Genomic DNA, 11,829 nt, shown 5'->3' on the forward strand with positions numbered 1-11,829 from the left:
GTTTCTTTAAACAGCGTAATGACTGAACATTTTATAAATGTGTTATTTTTTTATAGGAATATAATATTATGATATACATGGGAGCAGAAAGCTTGAATTTAACAAAATTTATTGTTCCATAGTTATAAGTGTGCTTGCAATTTCTTAAATCTTAGACAGATGGATATGGAACCAACTATAGATCATAACCAAATTAAAAAATCATATTTTGTTTACTAATCGTTTATACAGTGAACTATTTGTTCTATTAAACAACTGATACAACTACTTAATCGTTAATAATTTATTAGGAAAAGAACAAATTTGTATACTAATCCTACGTCTACATTTACTCCAAAGATTAGTAATTAATAATACAAAAGTAATATTTAATTTGTATTCAGAAAAAATAAATAACACTTTGTAGACGTGTAGGTTAATATTGATGTAAACTTCATGGATGTGCGTGCATATATGGGTGTAGCGTGCGTGTATGCGTTGTTTTGGATAAACGCGAAAAAAAAGAAACGAAGTTTGTGTTGACAACGGAAAAATATATAGAAATTGACATCGTTCAAATAAACGTCTATAACTTCGATTTTCCACGTTTAATTTAAAATTTCACGAGTACGACAGGATACTGTAGGTCAAGGGGTTGAGCAACGGATATATAATTTAGCCTCATCTGCCGAAGGTTTCGTATATTTCAAAGAATCCTCATCCACGAAGAGTTATTGCATCGTTAAAATCGAGTTGCAAATAGAAAGGGCCAAATGAAATCAAGAAACGTTCTTCCCACTCTTTTCGAGGGGCCGAACCATTAAGCCCCGGGCAAATGTTATCTTTTTTTTAACACTCTTTCGAACGTTTAAAGCGAGTTACCCTAGCCGGCGATCAAAGAGCTGAGTCTGCATAGCTTACGTCGGTGTATCTGGTTGACAAGAGATAATGTTAATGGCGGTATTCGTCTGCCACTTTATCAAGCATCGAAGAGGCTCGGTCGGGAACTGAACGATAAAGGCATGAAGTTCTTGAGCCTTTACAAAGCACTCCCTTGAATTCGACCGTGTCGCCGCGTAAATATCTGCTAATCGAGCAGTTGTCTATCTTAACTCCGTGTCTAGACTCTTAAAACGTCCTTGCATGTATACACGAATGACGTCCAGCCCAAAAGGGACTGCGACTTCGTCGATGAGGTATCATTCTTAATTACTGATTACACGTATAAAATGTAACAAGTGTCTGCAACGTACAGTCGTGCTATTAATTGAAAATACTCCAACCTTATTGTAAGTGTTATAATAATTGTAAGCATAAATATATTTGAATTGATATTGCTTTTATTATCTTATTTATTCATAAACAGAATACACTATCATGCATTAAATGTTATTGCAACTTTCTTCTTTCTTCTTATGCTATTGTACAGAAAATGTATTTGCTATTTCGAGGCTTCAGGCCGAAAGGGATTGCGACTTTGTCAATGAGATGTCATTCTTAATTACTAATTACACATATAAGATGCAACAAGTGTCTACAAGATACAGTCGTGCTATTCATTGAAAGTACTCCAACTTTATTGTAAGTGTTATACTAATAACTGTAAGTTAGGCATAAATATAGTTCAACCGACCATTGCTTTTATCTTGTTTATTCGCGAACAAAATATGCTGTGGTATATTATTAAATGTTAGCTTAATTTTCTTTTTCCTTATGTTATTCTACAAATGAAAATATTTTCGAAGTGCTTATTATTTTCTTCTTCAAAGTTGTGAAAACGTTATATTATCATTTATTAATATTATTATTAAGGCGAATTATCGATATTGGTGCATAATAAAAAATGAAATGATATATGCCTAGTGCAAGCATTTTTTTAAATATCGAAAGAAATTGAAGAATGAAGATTATGGAAAGATTAAATACGACTGATCATTCTTTTATTTTGTAATTTTTTGAAGAATATTGTTGGAATATACTTCTTCATTTTTTCTTTACGGAAACACTAATGGAATCAGAATTTCAACATGAAATTTGGATCAACGAAACAAGAATGATGTGGGTACTTCAGGGAAATTAATAGGTTTCAAGATATTAATGCTAATTTCGGGTTAATCGGTCAGTGGATATGTATAGGCCCTCAATCTGCGACGTTAATGACATACACTCATGCATAATAAAACAGTCGAGTCTTTGCTGAATATAAATTTATACTTCAAAATATACCATCTGCACGGGTATTAGTCGCTAATAACCTCAATATTGATGCTGCTTTAAATCTTCACATAAAAAAGAAGAAACATACTAAACCTATACGCTACTTTAAAATACATATAAAAATAACTATGTGAAAAAAGGTGAAACATTTAACAAAACAGTCAGCTGACATTTTATATCTGCAAATATCTGTCTTACAATCGTTAGACGAATATTTCCAATAATAGGTTTGAAAGTTTCGAAGACTGACAGAATAATACTATTTACAAAACGCAGAAAGCATAAACGGTTTAGAATCAAATGTATAGAAACGACGAAAATTTCTTGTTTATTCAATACAATGATTATAATAGAATTCTTCGTATGAAACTCATGGTGAAGATTTTCAACAAGATCTAAAAAATATAAATATAATTCAATATTTGTGAATTGAAATTAAATATTATTCACTTGTTATCGATTATTATATTTCAGAGCAAACATAGGTATAGAATATACCTACAATGTTTCTCTTTTTTCAATAAATTATTAATATCAAAGCAGTTCCGTCGATCATAATCGAAAAATACATAAATCATAGAGCAAGGGGTTAAATCTTCGTAAATAATCGAACTATCCTCCTAATATGGGCAAACAAGTTTCTCAGTAAGCAGCACGCGTCAAGACGGTACATGTCAATGTGTATGTGCAATACATTCAAAGCATTTAGAGAGATCTGCCTGTACAGTTGGTAGAGGGTTCGAAGTTGGTGAGGGTAGCCGCTGGTTGAATGGCAGTGGAGAGTCAGTTTGTCTAGAGACTTCAACGCGTGCGTTTGCTTGTGTAATGTCAGTGAAGTCCGCTCTGCACTGTCATCATTCAAATACCACCGACCATTGTTAACATTTCCGAATAGTGTCCACGATGTTTACTTAACTCGGACTGTTCACTATCGTGCAACGATGTACTTGCATACATCACAGTGGACAATAATATATCATTGTGATACTATATTAACGTGACAGGTGAGAAACTACATTGTTTACTCGATGATAATTAATAATTGAAACACTTCGATCGTTTAAAAGTAATATTCGACGATTCAGTGGCCAAGTGGAGGAATGATGAAAAATACGGTTTTGCTAATTTCGCGCTATGACGAATAATAACAATTGAGCGATACTGAATAACACTTAGAAAAATATGATTTTCTTTATCTTCGGATTCAGAAATGATTAACTGAAATTTTAAATTAAGGTGACGTCAAGATTTTATTTGTATTCGTTTGCAAAAGCATAGGCAATTGTTTCAATGAAAATTGGACGTACTGTAATTTGTCATTTGACCACTGAGTTGATCAACTATGTAGAAGATAAGCAGTAAATAAACATGACATTGCAAATTAAGTGTTTTTATTTATGCAATTTTATTTTTACATTTAATTTCAACAATTACGAAAATATTTTTATTGATAATTTACTGATCTTAAGTGTCACAATATTAACGCTTTAGTACTTTTTCACTCGTGTATGCTTGTATGATAGTTATTGATCTATGTTATATTATATTGAATGTTGTGATCTGTATTTGAACGTATAATTGACAATTCTGTCAAAACTAAATTAATATTTTGAAAGGTAATATATGTAGATTCTACTGTCAGATATTTAACAACATTATGTTACTAAACATTTTATGTCTGCAGACTGAATGAATATTTATCGCTTTTATGATTGAATAACAATACAATGCCACGTGAAAGCATGGTTTCATTTTTTCAAATCTGTGTAACAAAACTTAAGAATGATCATAAATTCTACTTTAACTGTAAATGAAACTGATTCTTTAAAAAAATACTACTTGTAACCATTTTCTTTATGAAATAAATTCGCTGCTTTATAAAATAACTTGTATAAACATTTATTTGCAATTAAACCTTTACAATGTAGTAGTAACAACTAATGGTTGTAAGTTCTAAACATCGGTGTTTATGTAAAACAAAAACCGACAGTTTTACAATCGTTGTTTACTACATTGTAATTGAATTTTAAAATATAATTTATTATTTTAGAAGGCATTAAACATTCAATTTATTTTATTTTACGTATAACACCCAAAAATCGATCTTTTTCAACATATGCATAATTTAAAATATTTTCGTTCAAACGTCATTAAAAACTTCGACAAATTTTGAAAGGTTAATAAAAAACATAGGAAACTATATACTTTTGCTTTAAATAAAGTACAACCGAAATAGTAGCTTTTCATGAAAAGAATATTCGAAATTATTATTTAATCGTCAAATTAATGAAACCCTTAGCAAAGGAAGTAAGCTTCAGTTTGTTTCAGGCTATCGTGAATTAATCCTGAACGCTTTCTGTCATAAGAGTTACAATTTATTGTCATGTGAAAACGTACCTCTAGAACGTACTATGTTTTATTTAGGAAGTTTTCAATTTTATAATCATATACACAATAAAATCAGTTCTCTGTTACAATGTCTTTACTCGATTTCATACTGTGTAATAGTATTTATAGTTTTTATTTTACATATAGAAATTATAAGAGAAAAATATAAACGGATAATTGTAAAAACTGTACATAAGATATTTATGTAAGACAATTCCACTTTTATTTATGAATTAAAGTATTGATAAATGTATTTCTAATAGGTACAAAATACTTGCTTTCCTTCAAAATACTTGGTTTTCGTCCACGTTCCTAAGTGATGATACAATGATGTCATTCAATTATCCTCACCCCGTTTCTAGGACATATCAGTATAAAAAGGTGAGTAAAGCCAGATTCAAAAATTCATTTTTAAAATGAATTTACTGTGTATCTAGAGAAAAAATTCATACATTTTTTAATCTTTCGAATATCACCGATGCTTCCTTCGATTTTGTTCCGTCTTCGAGGTAAAATAATAAAACCCCAAAATAGGGAGAAAATGTACAAGTTTTAAATGTATCTGTAACTGAATAAGTGAAAAGACAGAATTTCTAAACCTAACGTACAGTAAAATATTATTATAAAGTTATTAAACTATAATTTGTACGCCGCTATATATTAACTTGGATAATATTGCAAAATTCTGAACTATTATAACTTATTCTATATCAGTTGTTATAATTAATCCTGCTTACCAATAATTGCCATGGCGCCATTACCAACTGAATAACTCGTACAAGAATTAATACGTTAATTTTAGAAAGTTTAATGAGCCTCAAGCCATTATGAGGAAAAGTAGAGGGAAGATCGTTCAGTTCACCAAAGTTAATCGTTGAAGGTACCTTCTTTATGTTGTAACGTTTTAAATAATTATAAAGGTACATACTTCAAACAACTTTTCTAAAACACCATTTCTAATATGTTACAAATCGTTCAAATTTTATTGAAACATTTTTTTCCTATGTTTAATTGTCTTGAGAGTTACCATTGGAGGAAGTTACCTTTATAGAAAGTATTCACCCCGTAACCTTGAGTTGCTGAAATTAAAGAATGCAGATCTATTTTTGGATATTCTACAGGTTTACAAAATTTCATAGAAATATAATAAACAAATAATTTCGGGTAACTGCATAATGCCGTGATTTTTATATATTTCCTAACAAATCTGACTTTCACTTTTCTTTTCCGATGAGTCAACGTGTCAAGTTAACAAGTTACACTAGATTATTACATCTTGTACTAGCTAAAACTAAGCCTTCCTGTATCGTGTAGCAGACAAAACAACTTAATGTAGTTCGGTGAGGCAAACTTCACACATAAAACAAGATACTGCGGATTAGATAGTTTTTTAACTTTTTAATTGCGAACTTTGTTCATTTTTACGACAGACCTATGAAATGTAAAATCGAAGAAACTTTAGAAGAATTAAAAAATGCTACTACTTCGCTTTTGTTCTTATTTTTCTTAACCTTCTAGTGAATTATGTTTCTAGTAAATTATTAATGACAAAATGGTTCCAATGAGCACGGTTATTAAAGACCGTGTAGCAAGTGATTATCACGTTGGCTACCAGCGTTCACTTCGCTGATGATCTCAGTTTATAATATTTTATTCGATGTAACAAATTCTGCGAACGAAACATTGAATAGATAAAACTGAAACGAGTCATTGAGTTCCTAAATAGAATGCTGTAACTTATACCTGTAGATTAAAAAATAATTTATAAATACGTTAAATTTAATATTATTCAATATAATATAAACATATATATGTTGGTAACACTGAAGGTATGTTTTGACGTTTACGTACACATGTAGTGTGCGTTTAAAATACTTATACATTTTTATATATTCTTATATTTCTTATTATATCTTATATTACACGGTGTCAGCAGTGAAAGGGTTAAAAGAAAAAATAAATTTTACGCTTGACTTCTGTTTATTTAAATCACTCGTGAAAGTTCTGATTTTACATAAAGATCTACGGTCTACATACCAGTAATGTTCAAAATAATTAAAATATCTTATATTTGTACTCACGTTTTTGCATTAAAATTGTAAACCACTTTTGCGCAATTATAATGTATATAACGCCTGTATCAAGGCAACCATTCTGCAGTGTTGTATGTCAGATAGTCTGTACATAGGGTGCCCCTTCTTATCAACAAATCCAGTTATCCCCGGAATCATTCGTTATCTAGGAAATGTCTTAAATGTAATCTTTTCCGTTTCGATCGGTCTCCGACGTAAACGAGTTAACACTTTTTGCAAAAAACGACTTGCTGTGTCGTCTGATGCAAAAATAATGATATGATTATACTCGAAGAAATAGTAGTGACTTTCATGTCTCCTACATGTGTTCGGTTAGAGACGAACTAAGTGTATTAAATTATTGTCAAAATATAAAACATTGCATTTGAGAAATTTATTAAATAACGAGTAGTCCTGCAGGTAGATGCATTTAAATATTAAAATAGAATACTTTGCATTCGATAGATATTCAGGGAAGCTGTTATTTAAAAGAAGAGTGGAGAAACAAATAAAAGAGCTTCAATTTATAGGAAGGAATGTAAAAACAATTGAAGAATTATTGTATTATAAAGTAACATTCATATATTCTAGAATTATAAAGTGACTCTGAAACACTTCCATACACCATACTTTACTCTTCTTCAGTATTGCTAAAAAAACAGGATGTGCATAAAAGAACAATTCCTCCAACGTCCTATTTAGCAGTGTTCTTTTTTTAGTACGATGAGTATAATCGAGATTCAATAAGTGGCTGATCATAACGTAAGATGCATCGGTAAAATGAACAAGAATAGAAGCAAAAAAGGTCCCTGTACAGAACAACACAAAACAATTCAGGTCATCGAATTAGCATTTGCTGGTCATTTTTGCTTTCTCTTTAGGTTGAATAATTTTTTTCATTCATTTCTGGTTGATTGTTAATAACTAATTTCACGGTAATAGTGAGCTTAGTGCTGTTTCATTCAACCGATATCGCGTTTTGTAATTCTCTTCTATTTTTCATGTTCTTTTGTTTTAAACAGGTTTTTAATTTTTTATATAAATAATGTTTTGAAATTGACTTTTTCTTAATCAATAATTAATACAGATCTTTTGTTTGTATCAGATAACGAAGCCACTCCTAGAAAGAAAAAGGCGAGCTCGAATCAACAAGTGCCTCGACGAGTTGAAGAACCTTATGATAGACGCTTTAGAGGTACGTACTTTTGTTATATAAACTATAATTAACATTACTGTTACCAATAAAAGTACACGAAAGAACTCTACCTTAAAATTTGGTTTCATTGAATGTAAAATAAAAATGCATCAGAAGTATATTATAATCTTCATTTAATTTCATCTCGATTATAATACAATGAAAACCATAAATCTTTGAGATTTATTTCCATAAAGAGGAAAGAATGAGACCCAATTCGTCTGATGTAGATCTCGGAAAATCTATGAAGTTCTACAGATATGATTTATAATTATCGAGTTGCCAGCGTGCATTAGTTTACGAATAAATTTCCTTGCTGGCAATATTCTAATGAAATCTGTTGATATGTACAACTGGTCGGACGTGCGAACACGTGCTGTGATTTCTTCCATCAAGTGGAAGGAAGGGCCTTTCAAGGAAGCCACGATTTCTTGCTCGACTTACAGACCGCGCGATACCACGTCACCTCCCCCCGGCCCCCACCCCCATCCGAGAGTAATTTTATGAATTACTCGCAACAGGAAATGCATTCTCCGACTGCAACTACGCGTGCAATCGATTCTGCATTTAAATATTCCTAGACCGTGGGAACTGCCACGAAAGTGTCAAGTAAACACGCGACTACACTGCAATTACGTGCGCGATCGTTATCGTTTAAATCGGTTTCATTAAATTAATATGTAATGCATGCGCATACATGAATGTCTCGTGTAACGCAATGAAACTAAAACGCCGGGAACGTGGCTCGGTAGATGAAGTCTCATTCGCGTTCGGTGCTCGCGACCGAAATAAAAAATCCGAGTATACATATTCAGTGTTTTAGAATAATTTCAAATAGCGAGTATTCGAACAAATTTTGCTATTGACTTAACGTACGGTTTTATTTATATGGAAAAATTGTATTCTTTACGTTTATGTATTTGTTTCACTTGTTTCTTTATCTTCCTTTTTTTCTTGGAATTTTTTTTTGTTGAATAATCTTATTTTTTGATTATATAGAACGAAATATGTGGTACATTATCAAGATTTTAAATGTAAATATATTATTTGTTGTTAATTGAATGGAGCAATGTATATGCAAAATTTTTAAAAGATTTGAACTAATTTTTGAATGAATTCTTTTCATCTTCGTTACCGCCCTCTCTCGAGACATCGGGCAACCGTTACAATGCCTAACATTTCTTTATCTTCAGATGATGTTTCTTGAAAGTTAAATCACACATTAGCTATTCAGTTTGTCATTATAAAAATAAACTAAATAATAATTGAAAATGTCTGTGATAATAATAATGTTAAAAAACAAATGTTTTTTTATTTATATATACCTACCAAATTGTTGATATTCATGGCTGTCTTATAACAATTGTAAAATTTTACACATTTTTTTATGAATTTAACTTATTATGAACAATTTCAATGCAGTCCTTTATAGAAAAATAATCTCAATAAGATCTTACATCTACAACAAATTTTTTATCTTTCTTTTCCCAAAACCCTTGCTTTTCCTTTGTTTACAGTGAATATAAAAAGTAATTTAAAAATGGATTTATTTAGGTTTTCCAGAAATACTTATTTCGAGATATAAGTACAACGTAGACCCTTCAAACCCATGAATTCTGTAATAAAATGTTTTACAAATTTATTGCAGTCTCTTATGCTTTTTATAACAAAAAGTATAATATTAAGGAATGAAGAGCAAATGTTAGAGTTTCAAAAATACATTTCTGAACTTCACATATATCGTGTAAAGTGTTTTAAACGACTATCAGATGTTACGTTCCAACTTTCTATGTACATTTAGTGTAATCTGATATTAACATTTAATATCTCTTTATTATCTGTCATCATTTAACGAGTTGCCGAATAAAATGATTCTTTATTTGCAGACAGAAGAAGAAGACATCAGCAAGCTGGAGAAGGCGGACATTTTAGAGTTGACGGTCCGACATTTACAAAGATTACAAGGTTTGCAATCTTTCGGATTGTCGAACACAATTGTCAAAAACGATGATATCTCTGCTGAAAGTCGGTGGTTGTCTGGTTTTGGACACTGTGCAGCTGAAGCATACAGATTTCTCTCCGCTCTTCCAGGTGAAGGTGCGGAAAAGTTAGCAAGATACTTGGCAGCTGGTCTTCAAAAGAACCGGGCATCGAAATCAACGGTAATTATCATTTTATCGAAGACCAAATCGCGACACAATGAAGCGAAAGTTTTTTCATACGCAGAATTGAGTCTTCGTTTTTCACCAACGGGATATCTTTATTAAATTACGTGGTATTCACTTTCGAAAGCCTTTATTAAAAAAAATATAAAAATATATATATATATATATATATACAGGTACTGTTATATTGCACATTTCAAAACTGAACTGCAAGATTTGTGTAATAAATTAAAAATTCGAATTAAATTTAATAAATTGTGTTTAAAAGTGTGTCAATATAATCGCTCAAATTGTTTGCTATGCATATATTATATTAATTACTTTACACGCCTAATGATTTTTCTATTTTACAATATTACCTTTTTGACGAATTAGGTCGATAGGTCAATAACAAGAAGAATAGAATCAAAGACGAGTAACCGAAAAAATTAAAAACCATATTTGCCTTTAAATTTTTCTCTAGAATATTTTCAGCATATCTCTAATTTTTCTGATTAAAATAAGATGAAATATATTACAATAGTTTTAAAGCAGATGTTTGTTCCGAACACAATTTTTTTGTTCACTACGTACAAAGAACAATATAGAACAAATTACTATATAATACTGGTGAAACATTAGAAACATTAGAACAACGTGGCTTGTGCATAATATTGACTGTACACCACACATAATGACATTATTACGCTTATAAAATAATTATTGGCTTTCCAAACTAAATTGTTACATTTGTTTCAGCTGAAGACAAGTCCGCTTTTCCCTGTAACAGAGTCGTCCGTTGAAAACGAAATAATTCAAGACACCAACGAAACATCTTTCAATAAAAATGTCACAGCGAATCGCGAAATTAACCAGGACGAAGTCGCGCCTGATATTCCGCTTCAATGTAACACGGTGATGAATGTTGATAACAGTGAGAAGCTAGATTCAGAGAGTATTCTTGATATGAAATCTCTGAGGTACCAACGTGCATTAGAAAAAGTTAAACCGGAAGTTGAGGACGAGGTCGAAGAAGAAATTGACGTGGAGCATATCGATAAACAGGATCCTATGTGGCGGCCTTGGTAGATTTATAGAAGAGTATATTTTACAGCGTTGTAATTTTAACTGTACAAAAAATTACGTGAAACAATGGCTTTAATTTAAATTAAATTCTTACGTTACTGAAGAAGAGAAGTATCATTTAGAATTTCATTTAACCAATGGAAAAACTGAAAAATATACGTATGTCCGTGTAGTTGAAGAACGTAAAATTTCTCGGTCGAGATTTTTTGGAAATTTTGAACATTCGTTGGTTTGTTTCCCGAGAAACAGGGTTTAAAATTTTTGATAAGGCATTAACTCTTTCAGTACTTAACATCTTTCCTCGTTGAACACTGTTATTGCAGAAAACATATTTCTTTTTTCATATGTAAAATCAAACATATAGTATTAAGTAATTTATCTTGTAAAAATATCATTTAATCCAGTTCACGAATCATGTAATCTCAAACCCACAAGTTTAAATAATAAAAGACTAATTGAAAATGAAATTATAATGCATCATTCTGATGGAGAAATAAGTTGTGTACATTTTTAAATATTTATTTTTAAGTATCTGTACGTTAAATTAACTTCGAAAATGTAACGATCGCAAGCTACAGAATTCTAATTATAGCCAAAATAGTATTCGTACACCGTAGTGTTCAAAATCTTATTATTGTATACAGTTGTTTATCATAATGTTCGAAACCATGTAATGTTCTGAAATTATATGTTTCTGTTTTCTGATTATTGTATTATAATGACGCGAAGTGCAGCGAAACTTCGGATG

General features: G+C 30.8%; 1 protein-coding gene across 2 annotated transcripts; it reads left to right on the forward strand.

Annotated features, from left to right (window-relative positions):
- The first annotated feature begins 2,997 nt into the window (after nt 1-2,997).
- LOC116429002 (transcription factor HES-4) lies at nt 2,998-11,718 on the forward strand. Of its 2 annotated transcripts, XM_031981334.2 has the most exons (6): nt 2,998-3,200; nt 4,848-4,965; nt 7,762-7,851; nt 9,738-9,816; nt 9,943-10,013; nt 10,755-11,718. In XM_031981334.2, exons 2-6 carry the CDS (start codon nt 4,912-4,914, stop codon nt 11,082-11,084), a joined length of 624 nt encoding a protein of 207 aa, XP_031837194.2. In that variant the 5' UTR covers nt 2,998-3,200; nt 4,848-4,911; the 3' UTR covers nt 11,085-11,718. The 2 variants fall into 2 exon arrangements, with proteins under 2 accessions (XP_031837194.2, XP_031837193.2); XM_031981333.2 differs by having other exon boundaries at nt 9,738-10,013.
- Nucleotides 11,719-11,829: the final 111 nt, after the last annotated feature.

Source organism: Nomia melanderi, chromosome 14 (genome assembly GCF_051020985.1).
Source record: "Nomia melanderi isolate GNS246 chromosome 14, iyNomMela1, whole genome shotgun sequence".
Taxonomy (NCBI): Eukaryota; Metazoa; Arthropoda; class Insecta; order Hymenoptera; family Halictidae; genus Nomia; species Nomia melanderi.

What these genes read in the sequence shown, in the direction of transcription:
- LOC116429002 (XM_031981333.2), top strand. Translation starts at nt 4,912, where the DNA reads ATGATGTCATTCAATTATCCTCACCCCGTTTCTAGGACATATCAGTAT. An exon ending in GGACATATCAGTATAAAAAG is followed by an intron (nt 4,966 to 7,761) that starts GTGAGTAAAGCC and finishes TGTTTGTATCAG; the next exon opens with ATAACGAAGCCACTCCTAGA. An exon ending in ACCGGGCATCGAAATCAACG is followed by an intron (nt 10,014 to 10,754) that starts GTAATTATCATT and finishes CATTTGTTTCAG; the next exon opens with CTGAAGACAAGTCCGCTTTT.